Genomic DNA, 22462 nt, shown 5'->3' with positions numbered 1-22462 from the left:
GTATTACCTACTTGTGCAGAAACTGTACTCCTCACAAATTAGCTATTTACAGTGTAGACAATTTCTGCTTGCAGAGGAAACTCAGAATGCATGCTTCCTCTTACGTAGAAACCTTCTTTTCTGAATAACTGAATTATCCAAGAGCACTATAGAAGACTTCAGTATTATCTGTTTCATGACATAAATCATTCCTTTATATTTAAAAACTTCTCCATAATTAGTAAATTAAAATATTTTAAAATTGGTATCTGTTCAGAATATGTACTGGTTTAAAAGATATTAATACATGTGTACTCATCTACAATATATGAATAATATCAAATTAGATTATCTTTGCAAAAAAGCATCTGAAAGCCATAGTGATGCAAATTCTTAATCATGAAGAACAATCGCTGCAGTTAAAAAGCATGAGACCGCTACGAATGGCTCCTGAAGAGGTCAAAGCATTCTTTCTGGATTTTCAAAGGGACACATTTCTAGATTCTAACTACTTAAATAATCATTTTGTAAGTTCAGAGACAACAGGATCTTTTATTATTACACTCATATTCCACTTTATGTAGGCTGATTTTCAGATGTCAGCACAAAATGAGTCAGCTTTGTTATTAACAACAATTCAAGTGAACAATATATATTCAGAAAACTGATCAAGTAATTTATACAATCTCTAAAATGAATTTTAACAAAGACATCTGTTGCTTAGAATTTATGACACAAATGAAAACTGCACAACAAGAATAAAGTCAACAGTAGTATTTCAGCAATTATCATGGACAAAAGTATCCTGAAGTCCTGTTACTGACAAGGCAGCCAGACCAAGTCTTTAACTTTCTGCAACTGGATAAATATTACCATTATGAAAATGGCCACAAACAATAATTAGGAAACTTTATTAAACACTCAAATAACACCTTGCTCCTTGCATTAAAAAAAATCCTTGCTTTCACGTGCTCACCTTAGGAAGGCACAAATAGACGGAAGTTCATGCAGCTCTCAATTCTACAGAGCTACTGAGGAATAAATTTGCATCAGCTCAGCATGCAATTCTGTGAGTAAATCTGGAAGAAAAATGAAATGCAAGGTGAAACAAATCTATCTACTTTTTCATAAATTACTCTGAAATTAGCTATTTTTTTTCTGCATTCTGTTATTACACATATGTAATAATAGAGGTGAAGGTTCCCTATAACTTTCATGCTTTAGCAATGTTAATTAGGATACACAGTAGAAATCGCAACAAGAAAAACCAGCACAGAAGGGCTTCAACCAGTGTCTTTTCTAGCTTTCTAACTGGACGTAGTTACATTCTTTGAACCGGTCAGTTACAACCAGTGAAAACAAGGAAGACCAGAGTCTGTTTGTGCGTTATTTGTCCATCGTGTTGAGAACCATTTCACAAGTCATTTCTGTTCTCTCAGGGCTGCTGTTTCTGTTCCATCTAAACCAAGAACAATCTCACTGGCACAATGTTCATTCTTCACAGTGGAGATGTCTTGGAAAGATTCCAGGTCAACTTTGGAAAAAAAAAAAAAATTGTGGTGATTAACCAGAATGACAAATAAATATTCCAGTAAATTTAACAAATAGGCAGTTTAATTTAGTGGAGAAAATACTGCCAATATACAATAACAGCATATCTTTTATCTTGCAGTTTATTTGGAGAATGAATATATTTTATGTTGAGCATTACATTACAAGCCATATTAGTCAGTAGTACCCATGGTATTGTTATCAGAGGAAAAGGAAGATTATTTAACTGGAAATTTAATTCACACATACATGCATTTTCTTTTTTAATTTTTCTTAATAGCAAATCACACAAGTTCATAGAAGCCACATATGGGATCCCACAGGCCCCTGCAAGTTGTGCAAGAAGTGGACAGTGGTACATACTCCAAATGTCAACTTTGGGGAAAAAACCTTTTGGATAGGCACAGAAATTTCTAATATTTGTGTAACTTAATGGACTGAGTATTTTCATGAACAACATCTGAAGACACATTATCTTAGCTCTAGAAAATCAAGCTTCCAGATGAAGATATCTGCAAGATACCCAAAAGACATTGTTTGCACATAGCAAAACATTATTAAACAGCAAAATCTAATTATTGCAAAAACATAAACACTGCATCTGTACCGTTTCTCTCTAACCATACCGTTACAGCCTTACCAGTGAAAACAGAAGTGTCAGTGCTAAAGTTGTTGAGGGATATTAGTTGTTTAACGTAAATAAGTAGGTTTTAATTAGAATAAATGACTTAGGAATATAATAAAGTGTGATTTGTGCTGTTTGCTTAGCTTTACTTAGCATGAGTGGCTAGATTTGCTGAAGCCTTTAGGCCATGATAGAGTTATTTTTCTCAGTAATGTTCCTAGTGGTTTTTGTAACAGCCAGTACAGCGCTGTGTTTAGTCTCTTAATATGGGGAAAGTATTTTGATATCACATTAATATCTCAGTAGTGTTTTTCCCAAGTCTGAGACTCTTCAGTTCTTCGTGTTCCACCAGCAAGGGCAGGTGCACAAGGAGCATAAACCAAAAGATAAGGAGGCTCCAGCCTTCGGGGAAAACTGCGGAAACTGCAAGTCAACAAGATAAGAGCCTGCCTGCCTGGACACAGAAGAATCCAGTTAGATGTTAGAAGACCCCAGACCAAAAATCACCATTGGACTAACAGATACGTGGACAGCACGTGAGGGGTGGGTGGGTGGGAGGGACGCAAGGGTGTAATTGCCCTGGGATTTCTTTGTTCTGGGTCCTTGTCTCTGGAGGCGCCCAGCCAGGGCTGATCCTGCTGCTGCACCCTTCAATTAAATTAATTATTTTATAAAATTCAATGCCTGAGACTCTGCTGTGGGAAACCTTAGGGTCGAGCCTGAAGAAAGAGGAAGCGTGCCCAAGAATATATATGTGTGTGTGTGCGCGACACCACGAATGGTGTGTGAATGCTCGGGCAGAAGCTACTCCTTTAACAAATGTAAACTCAGCTGCTCATATATATTCATTAGATTCAGAAAAACTCCAACATTTCTTTTTCTCACTATATCAAATTTCATCTCAGTGTCATTGGCCACAAATCAGCATAGATACAATCTGATTTACCCAAAAGTAAGGTTTTAGGACACCTAGGCCTTAGATGTATCTCCATTCTTGTCTCTTACTCCACAAAAATCACCTGGAGAATCCTATCAAGGAGACTACTACGGCTTTCAAACAGCAGCTGGGAAGCAGAGGGGCAAAAATGACAGGATATTCTGGTCAGGCAAAGCTATTTTTTTGGCCCTGACGGTGACCTCAGAAACATATGGCCAGCTCTCCCCCTCACCAGTGCAGAGATTCAGCGTTCGATCAAACAGACAAAGGGAAGGCAGGACGCGTGAGGGTGCAGGGTTCCTGCCCATGGCCTGACCTAACTCAGTATCGTGTGTATTGTGCTTTGTCTAATTCAACAGAAATGCACATAAATGAGATTATGAGCAGACACCTCCTCTGGGTCAAATTTAGACTGTAAGGTGAAACTGCTAGAATATTACTACGTATGTGGTGACAGGCTAAAGTTTATTTGAGAGAATAAAACCAAATACTTCATATGTTTTTCAGAGTTGCAAATAAGACAAAATACAAATGATTGTGTCAGGAATGTACTAGCAGAACCCAGAGAGAAAAGGCGCTTATTGCCGTGGAGTTCTCACCGACGAGACATCAACTGACCGATTAGTCTCCTGTTTTGGTCTGCCAAAACCTGAACTTACTCACTTTCTGGGAATCTTAACCTAATGAAAAAGATGAGGAAGGAGAAGAGAAGGAAAGAGATAAACTATGGACCATATTTTATTTTATATTAAAGTTTACAGAATAAATGCTCAGTGCTCAAGAGCTACCCACAATGAGCAACTGCAAGTGAGTTTCTGATGGCACAGACACGCTGAACCTACAGCTCCATGAACTGGCCTGGTCACCCCTGCAGTACCATAGCAGAATGACTCTAGCTACTTAAATCAGTAGCATTTTTATTATTATTTGATCACTATCTGGTCTAAGTATGAGAGAAAGAAGATGAACCATTTCTGTATTAAGAAGTGCTAGATCTTTTGTGATTAACATGAGATGCGAGTTCTGAAATTGAAAAGTTTTCAGTCTGGTCTGTATTAAAGCAGTACGTGTTATAAAACCCGAGCTCTTAGGAAAACTCACTATGGCTCAACTCAGTCGTGATGTGTTTCATCCTCCTTTATAAAGGCAAAGGGAATTTGTAAAAGGGAAAAGAAAAAGCATTGCTAAGCAGGGAGTTAAGGAAGACATTTGCAGGAGCAGGGGAACAGAAGTCCCAGAATGGGTACCTGAGCAATGACCCAACTCAGATGACAAGAATTTCTGACACACAATAAAGACTATTCTGAAGTATTCTTCCATTATTAGCACTTAAATTAGCTTCATTGTGAAACAGTAATTAAACAGCAGGGGAGATTCACTGCCTTAGCCTTTTATTCTTGATTCTAATTTACATGATTAAATTCTAACTTATTCGCTGATTACCTTCTTGGTTAACACGCTTTGAGTTCTCATGGATTTTATTTTTGCCCTTGCTTCTTTTTCTGGGTGTAGCAGGTTTTGCCCTCACCAATCCACAATTTTCAGCATGCTTATGCATATTATTCTGTTAGCATAATGAAGGATAAATATATGAATCAAATATTAATGTATGTAAGCAATTTAACACACAAAAAACAAATATGGTTCTGACAGACAAATTTTGGAACACGAAGTGAAAGGCTGCAGTTAACAACCTCCATAAAACTCCTGAAAATTTTCCAGAATACATATTAAAATTCTGCTTTAAAGGAACGTTGCCATTTGGTGGGTATAAAATCAAATTTATCATTTTCTGGTTCCTGGATAAGCAATAAAGTTTTACATGGAAAAATCTGTATGTGGAAAAAAGGTTACATTTACTTTAGAAGTGTGCACAGTAACCCAAACCCAGAGATATGTTCTCACTGCATCTGGTTTTGAAGAAGGGAATAATAATTTCTTAGTTTCCTTGCTGAACTGGTCCTAGCACTCTTTCACTTCAATTATCTTTCCAAGTTCTTTCATTTGCCTTAAAACTCATGCCTCCACACTGCCTTTTTATTTAAGAAGACTACTGTATTAAACATTAGTGATTTCAATACTGGATTGTACAAACCAGTACCAACCCTGAAAATACGACGTGGCAGGTATTTTCTACCTAACAGGGAATACGATAAAGTTCTTTATTAATCTCCCAGTGTAAGGTTTGGGAAAGAAAACAAACAAGTTGTGCTGGCTTAGTATTAAGGAGTTAACATTCCAGCCACTACACTGCTTTTTACTCTCAGTCCTTTGTGACAACATGATCTGCAATACTTCGCTAACGATAATTCCACTGAGATTCCTTGAAGGGAAGTATCTTACCTGGAGTGAATAGCCCTTACCACATGTAGGGCATTCATAAACTGTAGGCTTAATAGTAGAATCGTGGTGCTTCCTAAAGTGAAGAGTGAGCAGCTGCTTCTGTCGAAAGCTTTTGCTGCAGCACAAGCAAGTGAAGGGCTTCTCACCAGTATGGGTTCGTTTATGTACAGTTAAGCGTTGTTCCTGAAACAAAGAAAATATCCGTAACGTAACTATCCAGCTCTGTGACGCACGTTGAAAGAAAACACACAGGCACACAGAAACGTGCAAGGATTTTGCACAGATTCCTTAATTATCCTCCACTGTAAGCAGATGCTGAAGAACAGATTGGGATACTGCCCACTGACTTGGAGAAGGTCGGAGGTTTTCTTCCTAACCTTAAGAAAGTTAGCAGAGAAAATAATCAGAATGGAGCAATGGTACATTCCAACAGATCAAGGCCAGAGCGATGCTATCCTAAATGTATTCTTTAAAATAAAATTTTCAGGTCAGACTGAATTTATTCTGTGACACTGCTGAAAAATCACACTTAAGGCGCAAATTCATTTTGTTCTCATCACAATGGCAATTGCTCTTTATACTTTTAACTAGTTCATGTACAAAAGATTTATCAAGAAGATAGCCTCAGACTTTCCAGCATTTCAATTTTACTTTTTATTTATTAACCATTTAGCTTGCAAATAACTACACTACTTGAGTTAAGATTGCAGTCACAAAAGTTTTTCTCTTCTTAAGGTAACTATAACCCCAAAGCCACCCCTACCTTGCCAAACTATCAATTGAATAAGCAATAATTTTTCAGCGAATTTAAATACCTGCTTACATATGTAGCTGCACTGATCACATTTGAATCTTTTCTCATTTCTGTGAGTCTTCTTGTGCTGAATAAGAGCATAGCGCTCATGAAAAACAGCTTCACAGTAACTGCATTTAATTGCCACTGCCATGTAGGAATGCAGATTTCGCAAGTGGACACCTGAACAATTATTAAAAGCAATTAATTTTAATGGTAAATTTTTGATTTCCACAATTTTGAACAAGAGTTAGACCGTGCATAGCCCTGAGTGACACATGCATTGTAGAGGAAAACACAAAAAGAACTTTCTGTGTTCTCTGCAAAAGGGCTAAAATCACCAAATAGGCAATTTTCAAATTAGGTTAAGGTAACTAAAGTTGCAGCAAGATGATGTAACTTTCCAGAGAAATTAAGCAGCTATAAGCCTAAATCTTACTGATTTCAATGGAAATCATTTAACAAAACAAATCCTTTCAAAAATTCCAGTAACTGTCTGCTTTTGTCTATACACATAAACTAATTTCACAATGCCACCCAAAATAGTATTTATAATATTAAAATGAAAAGTAAAAAAATAAATAAGCAAAGAAATTGTATATATGTAAATAACAATTCCACTTCTACCTTCAAATACTTAATAGACTTCAATGGGATCTTTATCTGAAAATATAATAGATGCTGAAGGCATCTTTGGCTAAATATTTTTTTTTATATAGCTTTTTCATATATTTCTGGAAACTTAAAATTTTATATAGGTTTTGCTGGTATTGGTCAGCTATATTGCCTTAAACACAGCAAATATGTTGTATTTGTAATACATTGATTAATTAATAAAACTCTAATCTGTACAAAAACATTTTCTTCCCAGAAAAGAAGATGAATTTACATATGAAATGTATGGACAGGGACAACTGTACTGGTACTTGAAGCAAGTACTGTTCCAAACAAGAGAAGTTAAAAAATTTAGTATATAAAATTCCCAGAAAATCATGACGTCTTGTATTTCAAGAATTGTCATTTGTTCAAGAAAAAAATTTAATTTATATCTTCAGTTACAGTTATAATTTTAATTTATTGTATTTCTTTAAGTTACAAGGACAATGCACTCAGCAGCTAAACATGCAGTACAATTTTAGATTAAGAGGTAAAAGCTGATTGGTATATGCAAAAAGCCACATATACTAAAACATTCAATCTATTTTAGTTTCTCATATAACTAGATGCATGTACGCATTTTAACTAGAGCTGAGAAAGAAACGGAATGAGAGAACTGAAATGGCTTTATGCGGATCTCACTGTTTTCTGTGGCTTTGAGAAAAAACTTTTCAATACAACCTGGACATATATTTTTGTGAGGTACCTTCTTACTGAAAAACAGGTCACAATGCCACAGGTATTAAGCAAAAAAAAAAAAAAAAAAAGCTAAATGTTTGCTACTTTGCATTTTAAACAGATTAAAACGTCAACCACAAGATGTCACCACATCTCCTTGCAGAAGGAATTTACCTGTAAAACAATGAATACATTTTCCATAAAAGTATTCTGTAATGATATAAAATCATACATAACATATTTGGTATCATTGTAAGCAGTGAAAATTAGAGATTTCACCCCTAATTATCTCTCCATTTCATTTTCAATTTTTTCCTTTAAACTCACCCAGGTCACTTTTTCGTGCAATAAAGGTACTACAATGTGGGCACTGGTATTTTGGCACATTTTCTCCATGCTTCTGTAACATATGGATTTTCATGGTACCGCTTTGAGTGAATTTGGCCTGGCAAACATAACATTCATAGGGTTTTTCACCTATATATATATAAAAAAAAATATTAAAATAACATATGCTTAGGAACTCTCCCTACTTATTTGATATGAATGCAAAATTCCCACAGATCTCAGCATCCATGCTCTAACAGCAACAGTCTCCAGACCAACCAAAATGTTACCATTAGTTGACAATGCACCTAAAAAAGTTTATGTAGCTGATTACAACACAAAATCTTGGTTTCCAGAAGCTGCTAGTCAAACTGATGAAACAAAGCCATTAATATAATTCTAAACTATTAATCTGGAATGATTTTAATTAATTTTTGTCTTGAATATGTCACGTACAAAAATGCAAAACTATCAAATGTGCAAAGAGAGAAAGTGAACAGCTATAACAACATCATGATAAAAATGATTCAATGCCAGCTGCTAACGGCGGAGAGAAAGCAATAATTTTTTTTTGCCATTCTGCCCCTAAAAGTCACATCATGTGTGAGCATCATCAAAAATTACATCAACACTGGAAATTAGCACAGAGAGAAACAGCTAGTGCTGAGGACCCAACGTGCACACAGATTTTGAACCAGCTCCAGTCTGGTTCTGCGGACCAAGTCCCTGCCAGTACTGGATCATACCAGGTGCACTGGTTGACTCTCATTAAAATAAGTGTTGAGTTAATTGCACCAAACTGCCTCGAGATAGGAACCAAAGCATGGTAAGTGGGGATGTTTGGAAGATTTGATTCAAAGCACACACTCACACTCTGATTCAAACTAAAGCACTAATCATAACATACATTATGTATAGTAATTGTGCTAAGTTAAACTCTGAAGTATCTGATGGATACTAACTGCCTTCTCAGAAGGCATGCACATTACAGAGCCGTGACTGGAACGCATTTCTTTCAATATTAAAAACGTTCATTCTTTGCTGACCAAATTAATTACTAGCAATTTGGGGCCACAACGATGTCCATGTTTTGAAAAGACACTTTAAACTCTCCCGTCAGGTACATCTCCATGTAAAATTAACTAACTGAGGAATAAAAGTGATGACTTTATCCACAGAAAACAAGGCCATAGAAATGAAATATTTTTCTAATAAAAAAAAAAAGTTTAGGAAAACCAGCAAGACTGTAACTACTAGCACTGTACAGCTAGACTTCCAATAGCCAAATTCAGAAAGTTTAAAGAGAACATGTTTTTCAGGCACATATTTATTCAAAATCACAAGTGAAAAAAGTGCTAATTTAGAGTCTGAAATTCGCTCACTCTAACCCCATGACTGTTAAGGGCCTAAGGACATAGACTTGACCATTACCTCAGAGTCCTACCTGAATGAGTTATCATGTGCCTTTTCAGTTTATACGCATCTTTGCTAGCGTAACTGCAAAGGTCACAGGCGTAAGGACGCTCTCCTGTATGTGAGCGAATATGTCGTTTCATTTTGCTTGCCTAATATAAAAATAAGACATTTTCTGCAGTAACTTTAATATTAGAGACATAATTAAAATATAAGCAATGTTACAAAATACATCTATTGCAATTTTAGTGCTCCCCTCCACTTTTTTCCCTGTACAATAAGCCTGTTATGGTTTTAGGTAACATGTCTGTACTTTTTCCCCAGACACTCTTACTTCCATGTTCAGTGCCAATGTAAACAAAAGGAGAAATTTTAAAATAAGAACATAAAAGCTAGAATTTTTAAATCAGCTGAAGGGGATACCTACTACCTTCAGGCTACCTGGATAAGCCAAACAAAATTCTTTGAAAATAGGAAAATAAACGAAACCAAAGTCTTTATTCATCTTCAAATCCTAATGAAGCACTTTCATTGCAAAAGTTAAATTCTACTTTTTTATACTGTTCTCGTGATATGTTCTACATAAATATTGTAGGTATGCAAGCTAAAATTAGGAGTTACCTAATGTTCAATTCCTCCGTTTACAAACATATTTAATGAATTCACTGCTAGATCCATTCAAATCTACAATGCTATTCACTTAAATAAAATTAAAGATGATTGCCAATCTTTGCTATACCAAAGTGAAATCATGTGCATGGTATTACTAGGGGGCTCCTTCAGCTTTCCTCATTCAGGTAAAGCTAACAGCAATATTAGTGAGAGTTCTGCAACAACAAGTGCTGAATACTTCCTTATTGAAACAAGGGAAAGGACACTTTAACTGACAAGGTTTTTAAAGATGCAAGCTATCCAAAATCTAATTAATAAGATAAGGTGTGTGGAATAAAGGTCAGGCTTGCTTACAGCTTTAGATCTGGACACAGCACATAAAAAAATTAGATACTGAATATCTACTAAACTGTGACAGTGATTCAATCATAGGTGACACTGATTCAATCATAGGTGCATGACTGAAAGCCTGTCTTTTCCAAGTGAACCCTTAGGCAGTGTCTAATTTTTTTTTTTATTTGCAGATTAAGAAAATTTCAGTCCTGTAAACTCAAATGTCATCAAGCATATAAACACAATACATGAGTTTCATTTTTGACATTAGCCAGTCTTGTCCTACAGTATATGGAATGAAGTATAAAGGAGGACCAAGTATGCTGCTGTACGATCAAATTCACACAAACACATTGTTAGCAGCAATTTTAGTACAATAAAAAAGAAAACACCCTTAAAATGTAACTAGTTTTAAAAAGCTAAGTAATTGTACAGATATTATACATGTAGAATAAATTCTAATAAATTTATAAATATTACTGCATGGACAAAGTAAGGATTCAAGGAATTCAGATTACTTGTTCCTTTTCCGAGGGGAGATGGGGATGAAAAGATGTGCATACAAACAGAATACACGTCACCGCAAAGTGTTAGTAATCAGCTATCTTGCAGTAACACTGTAGTAAGAGCAGACAAATGGAATTCAACCCACCAACGTGGTCCAAGGCCGTTAGCATGGTGGTCTTTGTTCTGATGCTCTTCTACATGGGCCACTGATTCCTGCAGATCTCCCTACCTTTGTGGTCTCTACAGTCTTCCCTCACAGTACTGATGTATTACAGCAACGTCAAGTTTGGCCATTCCTCCCAATTCAGAATGCATATATACATCCGTATCACAAGCTACGTATTAATTATGTAGCTTGACATCTGCAACTACCTCTGTAATATATTGACTCAATGTCATATCAAAATCTGACAATAACCAAGGATGATAGAGACAGTAAAATATATGCACAAGTAGGTCCCAATTTAGCAGAAACTTCTCAAAGTTAAAAACCTGCGCAAAAATGTCATAACTTTACAGTACATTAAAATCTTAGTATGTGAAAGCCTACGAACCTTCCCAAAAGATTCAGTAGGGCTGTACTTACTTCTACACTAGAATATTTACAAACTGAACACTTGAAAGGTTTTTCTAAAGTATGTTTGTAGCGCCTGTGTCGTGAAAGCTCACCGCTGGTCACAAATGCCATATCACAGTCATTGCATTTATAGGGTCTGGTCCCTGTAAGAATACACCATTTCTTAGAATTTTATTTAACAACACAACGGTATGATTTGTCTGCCTTAAATCTACATGCACAATTTTTTAATAGAACCTTTTCTAAGAATCTGAATTTTTGTATGCAATAAATGGACACCATAAGTTTATTATAAACATGATTTATCGATTTTCTTTACATGGTTATATAGAAAAATTAAAACATCACAAAAAAATTCTATTATGCATGTAGGAATCAGACACAACTGAAGTCAATATTCAGTTGACAAAAATTTTTAGAATGCTATTTAACAAATAAATGAATACATACACAGAGAGTTACTAACTACAGATCATGTCTTTTCAGCATGGAACTTCAAATGAAATCAGAGAATCTTCTGAGCACAAAATGATCACAGAATACAGCTCTAAGACAAAGTCATTTGCCTCTTAATTAACTTTTGCAGACAATATGTAAAATGAAGTATTTTCACACGTTAGATACCTGTATGTACATTCACATGGTTATGCAGGAGAGTAGCTGTACGAAAAGCCTTAAGGCAGAGGTGACACACATGACGTTTCTCATCAGAATGGGTTTTCATATGACGTTTAAGACTTGATATTCTGAGTGAGGTGAACGTGCACAAACCACAGTTGAAAACTGCTTTTTCTCCTATGGGAACAAAGACACATTTAGGTCGTACGAGCCACAAAATAATGACTTCACCAATTTCAATAAAGTTCCTCTACTTTGGGTAAAACTCCATACTTCGACATAAAAGGACTTCAAAATACATTAGAAAAAAATCAAGCTGTCAGACAGAAATTATTGTATCTATTTAAGACTTAAGTGATCTGCCCCAAAAATAGTGTCACATGTTAGTGACACAGTTTAGAACCTAATCCCAGGAAACCTAACTCCTAGCCTAGCTCTCGCCTCCAAGACAGGATGAAACTTCCTCTCTTGATAGCATCGTTAAGACACGGTTCATCAAGGCACTTACAAATGTGCAATGCACTTCTTGATGACAACTGTCTAATTAGCACTAAGTAAGCTTGTTCAAAGATTTGGAAATGGCAGGTTAAGCTATTCTCAGCTTTCTGGTAGTCCTGAATCTGTAAAGGGTATGCAAAAACATCATGATGTAAAAGCCTCTTTACAAGTATTAGTTGAACTTGAGGAAAAAAAAGATCAATTCCTTGAAGAAGTCATAGAATAAAGTTACACTTTCTGGGTTACATAACATTTCCAAGTTCATGGCACAGCAGTAATGAATTTCTTTTGAGCTTAACAAGTTAAGAGTAAATGTGCAACACTTTCAGTTTTGAAGAAGATTTGAAACTGAGAAATGGCAAATACGTCATATTTGAAGAGCCTTTCCAGAACAGTTGTCTCAGCTCCCAAGTGCACTCTCTGTAATGATTTTCATGCTGAGACCAAAATGTATTTTATACAATGCTTTATACCACACAGAGATGTGCAGCTAACACTTCACTTCAGTAACAGCAAACAAAACCACTTTATTGTTATTTATTCATTGTGGATTCATGCCCACACAAAAGAACATTGTTAGCTTTGTTAAAGCGGCTCAAATGTGCTTCCTATAAACACAGTAAGTAAAATAATGTGTTGGGTTCACAATTGGTACAATAATCATGCTTTAAACAACCTCAGCCAAGATACCTTAATACCCAGTTACTACGACACACATGTTCACACTGCTCAATATTACTGATGTCATCCAACTTTTACAGAGCAGACATACAGTTTCTAGGGAAACAGTTGCTTATACATTCCCTTCTAAGTCAGTCCTTCACTTCCACAACATACTTTTACATTCCTAAAATCTGAAATCAGCCATTTTCTGTTAGTTTTACTTCGGTTCTGAGAGATACCTTGCTGACAGGCATTGATACTTGCCCACCACCCTCAGGCAGCAGCTCGGAACCACTCTAAGTTCATTCATAAACCCCTGAACAAGCACATTTTGAAGCTGAATGAGGGAATTAAAAAAGACTAAGTAAATTACTAGGTTTATTCAAAGACATTTACACACAATATTACCTTTGAAATCTTCCTGGAGGTTTCAAATACCACATACTGTTCGAAAGACCATTCATTTCTAAATGCCATCCAAAATGTCTCTCCTGAACACAACACAGATGACATCAGCCTGAACGAGTATATTTTCTTACCTGAGGCTGAAGGGTATTATTCCTTCTTCCAAATTTCTACAGAATGTTAGATTTCATCTAATTTAAACTTAACAATTAACACTGTGAATATTTACTATAAAATTTCAACCTCACTTCAAAAGCTAACTTAGCATATGCTGTCTAAAAGTGAACTACTGAGATTATTCACTTTTTACCTTTTTTCTGATGCAGAGCACAAATCTGAAATTTTAGATTCTTGGGATTTCTTACAACTGATTGTTCTGAGGGAGCTGCATGTTCCTGCTCTTTACCGTCATCGCAGGAGTCTGACAAATCACCCCTGGCTTTGCAGCTCTGGTTCTTTGTTTCTCCAAGAGTGAAAAAAAGTTCCTTTTCTCCCCCATCTTCAGATGGGGTCAGTTGCTGGACCTTATTTTCAAACTCAATAATATCATTATCTCTGCCGATCTATTTAAAAAAGAAAATGTTTTACAAATTCCCTAACCAACAACTGAGCTATCAGCAAGATGCAAGCTACTAATTCATTTTGATTTTCAGCCTTAAATGTGATGGACAAAGCTGCAACAACAACAAAAAATATATTTAACATACAGCAGACTAACTGGGAGGTGAACAATAACTAAAATTGAGTCATAGCTCTTAAAAATTTTATATAAAATTTCAGACCACCATTTAAGATTACAGCACTGAGAACACAGAAACTTGTATCCTCATTTTAAAAAAATATTTAAAATTTAATTTCAGTACATTTACCTTTTAAAAGAAAAGGACAAGGAAGTATGCTCTCATATATATATAGGACTTTTGCAGCCTAATTGTACTGCTTATATATTTGTCATATGGCAATTAACAAGGTTGTGATACTTTTTGCACTAGATAAACTTAAATATGACCATACCTCAGAAATTATCTAGGGTGGCATGAGTGTTAAAAGAAAAAAAATGTTATTATAAAACCAATAGCTAGCACAGGATAAATACCAATGTTTGGATCTCCTTTTAATAAAATGTATTTCAAATAAGACCATATTACACATCCAGCTTTAACAATGACTGCTGTATTGTACTAATGCAGGAGAATGGAAATGCTACGTAAGAGATCTAGGCTGTCAAACCAAAGAACACCAAACTGGCAAATTGAATTAAAAATGTGTCTGAACTTCAACAGGTTAGTCATCCAGAATGGCTAATTTTTTAGTTTGCATTTTTAAACATGGGAGAAAATTATAAAAAGCTGTACAAATGATTAGATACTAAAGTCCAACAAATTTGAACGCCTAGAAAAATAATATTGAAGTCAGAACTGAATTAGCGTGATAGTACAACAGCTAACATAATGCCATCTTCACCACATCCAGAACTTGTACCTCAATCAGTAGCGTGTCTGGTGGTTTGTCAGTTGGCTTGCTTTCTGAACTCTTCACTTGCCCTTCTTGAGAAACATTAATCTGCGTCAGCCCTAAATCACAGAACCCACAGATCCCTTCCCGCACACTCAGAGCCATGCCCGCCGGCACGTTGTGCAGCACACCCTGCCCTTGCTGCACCACAAATGCCCTGGCCGGCGCTGCCCTCGCCATCCTCTGCTGCAAGTCCTCTTCCTCTGCCTTCAGACACACCGTCTGTAATGTCAGAAAGTGCTTTTCACCCTCTTCAGGAGACAGGGACCACTCCAGAGGAACTCTTGCCCCCGTCCACATGTTGAGTCCCGCACTGGGGTCACTGGCACAGCTCCTCTCCTTCATTTGGGTTATGCTGTCCCCATTGTGCTCTTCTCGTCTGTCCCCGTTTTTTCCACACCCTCGATTTTGGTGAAAAGCTCCAGCAGCCCTAAGGCCACGTACATTGCTGAGTGAACCTGTTCAAAAGGCAAGGTTAAAAATGGGGGCAAATCTCAGGTTTTCAGGAAAACCCCCTGGCCCTGCCTCGCACTCCAGCCCTTGAACCACCTTGCTGCCCTGCTCGCCCGCACACTACCACAGCACGCCTGCCGCCTCACTGACCACCCCTACCCTCAGCCCAACTCCCAAAGCCCCCCCCGGCCAGCCCTCACCTCCTCAAACTCCCCCTGCTCCTCAGCCATGGACTCCCCACACCCCAATCCACCTCCGGCAGTGGGCCCAGCTCCCAGGGTGCGAGCGGGCAGACGGCCTCAACGGTACGTCAGCAGCAAGCGTGCCTCGTGCCCTGCGGCTTCCCCTCAGGGAACGGCAAGGGGAGAAGCGGCCCAGCACCCCAACGCTGCCTGCAAGTGGGCTTCCCCCTCCGGCTGCCGCTTGGGGAAAAGCTGTTTCCTCACCTGTTAATTCCCCAAGAGGTGCAAGGGGTCTGACATGGCCGAACCTCCAAAGGCCTCACAGAGAAAGCTCAGCAAATCCCCGCTGCTAGGCAGCCAGTCCTCCTGTTAGAGCAGCCTGCCATTTTTTTTTTGTCACGCTCAAGTCCTAAATGAAGATCTCTCTGTCTTAATTGTAGGCCCTTAACCTTCTGCTCCCACTTGGCTGGAGACCATGGGGCTGAGCTCAATTGGTTTCCCTGCTTGGAAAATATTTGAAGTACTTCCCATGTTTCTCTCACGGAAACACTTCAGCCTGGGTGCCATGTCGCTGGAGTGCTGCTGAAGAGCTGGCTGACTGATAGTGCTGCAGCATCTCTTACCCTGGGAGCTGAAGTATTTTACAAAATTGGCTGGAGCACTTTCGCAGAGGCAGTAGAGCGATATATAAGCATCATTACACTATACTTTAGGCCAGGATTGGTTATTCAACGAGAACAAGAAGTTTTAGACTGAAGAGTTCTCCAAAGGTATTGTAAAAATGTCTTTGAGGTAAACTTGTACGATTTGAGAGCTTTAACATTTCATCTTGTGTACCCTTCTAGACTAGCAATTTCCAACCATCAAACATTTTATAAGGCCCACCTACTATTAATACTCTATTATACACTAGTGCAAAGGATGGATTTGGAGCTTTATCTCTAAATATTAGTTCACAGTGCGTTGCAAAGTACAGTACATTGCAAAGAGACTATAGCCCAGCATAGTGCAGATCCTGCTAAACCAGGTACTGCACTTCAAACAAAACCACCCCCCTAACTAATTCGTGGCTTTCCTTGCCTGTGTAAGTAACCCATTAAAACTGGCATTTGTGAAACGTCCTTAGCACAAAACAGCAGCAAACTCCGCTGGCCTGTTCAGCCGTACTATTCCGCCAGACGAGGAGGTGTTTTGTACAAAGCCAATATTACACGGTGTGTTTCTGAGTACAGTTATCCCTGCTGGGTACCCAGGAACCATGCGTCCCCCTTTCCACTGAATTTGGCAGAGACATTATTGCCATCGCTGTGTGTTTTGGGTGCCTGAGATAGCACCGTTGGAAAAGCCAGTGATTCTGATTACGGCAAAGAATGTTGCTGTGAAAAATACATTGGTGGGGCCTCTGTAACAGGTTGTACAAATGAAAAATAAATCTCATGACAAGCCTGATTTTAGGTCATTGGCCTTCTGGGCCTTATTCTTAGAGATAGCAAGTTCCTGTAACTCCCATAAATACCCTTGACAACAACTACTCCTATCCACAAATCTGTGGAATCCTAAATGCAGAAGTAATACAGATTTTTTACATTTAATAACTTCAAATTAGTCATAACTATGTTACTTGGAATCAACACAAATCCAAAGCAATTATTTAAGGTTGAATATGTGTTCCAGCAATTTAGGGCTGATATTTTAGTTAGAAACCACATTATTCATCATCCACAGAATCTGTGGGCTCTCAAAACCAAAGAACAGGATGCAGAATGCACAATATATTCATATAATTATACTGCTGGTGACTGTAGCCAGAGATTATGCTTCTTACACATTTCTGAATCTTTTCAAGTTGCTACATATACTGTGCAATTATGATAGTTGAAGGGCACTGAGGAAAAAAGTTGTTATAATAATATATCCTCCTTTAGGTCATTTTAATGAGTTTTTCTGCACTTGAACAGTCATCAGCATCCAAGAGCTGTCCTACCTTGTACGTCTGCATTATTAATGCCAGCATCATCCATGGAGCTACCGTTAAAGGTCTGTCATTATTTCCATTATAAACTGATATTTTCAAGGATTTATAACTCAAATGCAGAATAGCCCATCAGTTCGTTTTTGTTGAATTTAAAGGAGCCACTTGGATCAGCAATCTACAAACTCAACCGCTTTCTAATTACATTTTTACACAATAGAGGTTAACAGCTCCGTAACAGCCGTTACCACCTATTGTGTATACAGTCTCCAGTTACCAATACTGCCTACTGCATCATCTATATCTAATTGCAATCAAGCTTCTACTCTAAAGGGTCTATTTCTTTCTAATAGATCAACAGTCTGCATTAAAAAAATCTATCATGAAAACAATAGGGGACCTTTTTATTTTTTAAGTCATAATTCTATTTTAGAGGGTAAAAATACTCAATATGAATTATTGTTAGAAGTGTTTTATAAGGAATACAAGGAATTTAATGTAGGCACATTCTCTTGTGCTAAAGTAATGTTACATAAAGAAACAAAATTCAGCCACAAAATTGCAGATAAATTGCTGATAAGTATCTACCACTGCATGAAAGTGAATAGACGGACAATTAAAATCCTACATCAGCAGAGCAAATTCTACCCTTGGCTGTTCTAAGGAAACACAGCAAACTTTGTTCTGATCTGCGTTTTCCTCTGAGTATAAAGTGCAGCTGACTTTTTTGATGAGTAAAACATTGGATTATCTGTTCAGATTGTCAGTCTTAAATCTGAATAATATTTTTTTATAATATTTGAGATGCTTAATGCTTGTTAGATAGAGGGGACTTTTTGATAAGCTCCATCACCAGGTAACATAAAGCATATTTGACCTTGAAGGTAGTTCGAAGTCTTCAGTTTCATTCCCTTCCTCTGTTTCAGAAAAATCACTTTGGATGGTTGCAGAAGCTGTATCACCAGCCTTTACTGTGTATGCTTTGCACCTCCATCCTCCTATCACGGGTCCTAAACTACAATCCTCTGGTGCCAACAGAAGGATTGCCATCAATTTAGATGGGTTTGGAATTAGGCCCAGAAGAGATAACTATGGGAAACAATAACGGTGTGATTTATTTACACATTTTTGACCTGTTCTCAAAACTCAGAGTAAATCAGGACTGTTGTAGTGCACTTGGAAGAGGAAAAAAAAAAAAGAAAAAAGAGAGTGACCAAAGCAAAAAAGTCAAACAAATAAGCCCCAATTTAACCTCCAATGCTCCTAATTGTTTCATTTAGGATATTCCATCTTGTAGTTGAAAACTCCATTCTTCTCTGGAACATGACTCCTGTTAGTCTACGAGAAAACCCAGTCTTTGTTGTGACTTATTTTGACAGCTTTAATATCATTTTCCACCTGGCATCTGGAAAGTTTTCCATTTTCACTTTCCTCCAATGTCTCACTTTTGTTTCCAAGTATATGTCGTATTCACACTGCACCTGTCACAGTGGGATCTCTGTGCCTTAGCACCGGCCTGAAAACATAGACGCCTTTAGTCTTGCTCTTACCCCAGGGACGACTGGTACCTTCATCACCTGTTTTGCAGTGAGATATTGCCTCTCTCAATAATGACAGCAGTAGATAACCTCCTTCACACCATCACCTGTTTCAGAGAAAGCGAGTAGACTTTTATAATCTAATTCATGTGGCTCCTTTAAATATTGTTCAGTTTATGAAGTTGTAGTTACTAACTGGTTGAAATCTTTTTGCTTTACTTTCTGGTGATGTTGTCAACTTGTTCTTTTAGCATCCCACTTTCACATAGATGAAGCACTTCTTCAGGCACCACCAAAAACCTTAATTAAAAAAAAATGAAAGCATGTCAGCTAATGAGTGAGATTTAAAAAAAAAAAAAAAAAAAGGAGGATTATATTCTTTTGAATGCTGTTCTAAGTGACTGAAAGTTGCAGATTCAGAATTAGCTTAGTGCTTCAGTGCTGGCCTGGAAGATTCTCAGGAGAAATTATATAGTCTGAATTTCAGAAAAGATACTGATCACTTGGAAAAAAGAGCATTATTAAAATATTTTAACTTTTTTTTTTCCTTTTTTGTTTTTCCCCCAGACATCTGGTTCTGAGATGGGAGCTGTAGTTTATTCTAGCAGACATCATTTAGGATTCAGAGCTGACTTGGATTTCTTGTCTACTCAAAAGAACACAATTCTCTGATCCCTGTCTCTACAGTCATATAAAAGCTAGTCAGACCTCAGACCCCGGAACTTCAGAATATACAGTCCTACTTGTTTGCCTACTTATTCCCCAAAGCAAAGGGAAGATGGGAGCACAGCAAAGCAAAGACAGATGGAAGTCATCCTGGGGCGTATTGATTGACTAGTGTCTCGCCCAGCTATAAATTCCCACTTCTCTTTCCCGGTGCAAGGCGGAGGGCGAGGAGAGCTGCCGAGCTCTCGGAGGCATGGGGCTGGCTTGGGCTGTGCCGCTCATGCACAATCAGCTAGATGTGGGCTGTGCCTCAGGCGCGGAGAAAGCCTTGCTTTGCTCTCTCCAGTGCTAATCTTGACTTTGAGAAGACAAATCATCTCTTTAAATATGAGTGGTTCTTCTAGAAGAACCAAAGCAACTTCTATTAAATTAAAGGACTTAATGCTTTTAAGCATTGCCTATGCTTTTAAAATCCTGCTCCATACTGTTAATGATTATAATTATATAGCATGACAAAAAAACCCAAGGCATAATAGCATACAGATGTGGAATATATAAAAGGGGAAGTACTTAACATAAGCTTATTGGAGCTGAAAGTACCAGGGATGATTGATTGCTCAGACACAAGTCAGGGAAGTGGTCTAAAAAAATATTAACCATAATTGCAATTAATCTATTAACCATTTCATCTAACATCACGATATATTTAGAAACAATTCTGCCATCCAGTAATGCTCCGTTTGCTGCTTGTGGCAAACGGCAGATCTGCGTGCCTGGGTCTGTTTGGAAGAAGGGTGTTTACTTGAGAAGCGTATTACTTCTTCCATTTCAAAAGACATTAGCATGGTTATACAGTTAACCACACCTCAGTGACTTCCACTGTTTTTACAGAATACTCTTTAATCCGAGAGATAGCAAAGAAAGTTTTAAAGACAACTCCCCTTAGTTAGTTAGTAAAGGCCCTGTTTGTGCAAGGGTCAAAGAGTTAAAAGATTAAAAGGCAGAAAGTTTTCCTCTTGTTTTGACTAAACTGGAGGAAACATGCTAGAGCTGTGCAGAATTTGATTGCCAAACGCAAAGTGAAGATACAGAGTGAGAAAAGATAGTAAAGGTTTAACCCAACTGATGTAAGAAACAAACTCCAAGGATGCCCATGTTTCCTTGCTTTTATCACATCGTTAATCTTTAATCAGGAAAACAGTTCTGAGAACAGTTCTTTGTGCACAGCTAAACAGGCACCGCTGCAAGTTAATAGAATCGTCAGAGAACAAGACTATTAAATCATTGTCCTAATAAATCAATGAGTGAGATGTACAACCTAAAGGAGTTCAAATTCTGCTTCCACGTGGATATGTAGCAAGTGCACATTAAACCTTGCAAAATCAGCAGTAAGGACTTGGTTGATAGGTTCAGGAGAGCAGTGACTTCCCATGCAATTTTTTTCTCAGCTCCGATCACAAATCGCCATGGGTGCTAAAGTTTCCAAGGACCCCAAATAAAGCTTCTCAATTCAAAAATCCAAAGAAATCTAGAATGGCCTATAACATTTAAGGGCATATTTAAAGACACATATTTTAGTGTGACTTCACTGACAGCAGGTGATGTACTACTTGATATTTATCAGCGGAGATACCTTAAATCTTAGAGTTTTCTTCCCTGCTACAGTGACGAATCATCACCTGAAGACCAAAACCAGATAGCCCCATGCCTCTCCACCAGGAACTGGTAGCAGAAATATGGTATAGCAGGCATAATGGTACATCTTTTATGCTCCTATAAGGATAAACAAAGTCAGCCTTATAGCCCTCCTCTTCGTAATCTTTTTAAACAACAAGATGAGGAAGTGCCTAGAAAGCAAATGAGAAAAGCTAAGTGATTTGTGTTGTGTGAATAATGGTTATTACCTGTTCAGAGCTGCCTCTACAAACTTAGAGTCTCTTGATCTGTCATTCATAATCTTCTTTTGTTCTGTCTTAAACAGTGAGATCTCCTGAGCAGACTGCATTTATGCTTTCCTCCAAAATAACAAGGTACTGCCTTAGTGCTATTGCAACACAAATACCTGAACTATACAAGGTTAACAAGTGGGTTACTTGTTTTACTTTATTTGCAGAATGCGAGTTGGTTGCTATTTATTTGTACATGTTAGTTTAAGCTCATGTATAAGAGGTTTCTCTTTAAGTAAACAGTATTCATATGTGTATGAATCACTCTGAATCAGTAAATTTAGAGACAGGTACAGATGGTCAGTCAACAGAAGCACATACTGCAGAGTCAGAATTCTGTCTTCCTAAAAGCATAAGAAAAAAGTATGATCACCAGGGTCCAGGTGAACCCTTGACCTCTTTACCGCATGTTGTTTGTAGCAATAATCATACTTGTGGCACTTGTCTGGTAGGAGCCATTTACATTAACAAAACAAAAATGCTTTTACATTGAAAAAATCCCACTGTGGTCCACCCGTGTTGCCTTCCTCCTATTAGAAATGTGCTAAGCATAAGTGTACTGTATGTAGAATTTCACCTGGGCTGTTAACACTTGCATCAGGGGTTTCCAGTAAACACAGGATCTATTACAGAAGTAACTGGTTTTTTGTAATGTTGATCTTTCCTGCAGCGGT

The 22462-nt window shown here is 37.5% G+C and overlaps 1 protein-coding gene across 2 annotated transcripts; it reads right to left on the bottom strand.

The window, feature by feature from the left end:
- Positions 1-559: 559 nt before the first annotated feature.
- CTCFL (CCCTC-binding factor like) lies at positions 560-21799 on the bottom strand. Of its 2 annotated transcripts, XM_054846011.1 has the most exons (14): positions 21747-21799; positions 21476-21615; positions 19373-19476; positions 19207-19283; positions 14999-15489; positions 13827-14079; positions 11957-12127; positions 11342-11475; positions 9335-9455; positions 7891-8040; positions 6251-6411; positions 5436-5618; positions 4536-4656; positions 560-1513 (listed from the first exon to the last, which is right to left on the bottom strand). In XM_054846011.1, exons 5-14 carry the CDS (start codon positions 15374-15376, stop codon positions 1401-1403), a joined length of 1785 nt encoding a protein of 594 aa, XP_054701986.1. In that variant the 5' UTR covers positions 15377-15489; positions 19207-19283; positions 19373-19476; positions 21476-21615; positions 21747-21799; the 3' UTR covers positions 560-1400. The 2 variants fall into 2 exon arrangements, with proteins under 2 accessions (XP_054701986.1, XP_054701987.1); XM_054846012.1 differs by lacking the exons at positions 9335-9455; positions 11342-11475.
- Positions 21800-22462: the final 663 nt, after the last annotated feature.

Source organism: Grus americana, chromosome 17, assembly GCF_028858705.1.
Source record: "Grus americana isolate bGruAme1 chromosome 17, bGruAme1.mat, whole genome shotgun sequence".
NCBI classification, from domain to species: domain Eukaryota; kingdom Metazoa; phylum Chordata; class Aves; order Gruiformes; family Gruidae; genus Grus; species Grus americana.
Note: the sequence above shows the minus strand (reverse complement) of the source record. Positions and strands in the feature narration are given on the sequence as shown.

Coding starts and splice junctions, on each gene's coding strand:
- CTCFL (XM_054846011.1), bottom strand. CDS start 15,376: ATGAAGGAGAGGAGCTGTGCCAGTGACCCCAGTGCGGGACTCAACATG. Junction 4,657..5,435: donor GTAAGGGCTATTCACTCCAG/GTAAGATACTTC, acceptor TTATGCTAACAG/AATAATATGCATAAGCATGC. Junction 1,514..4,535: donor AAAGCGTGTTAACCAAGAAG/GTAATCAGCGAA, acceptor TTTTTTCCAAAG/TTGACCTGGAATCTTTCCAA.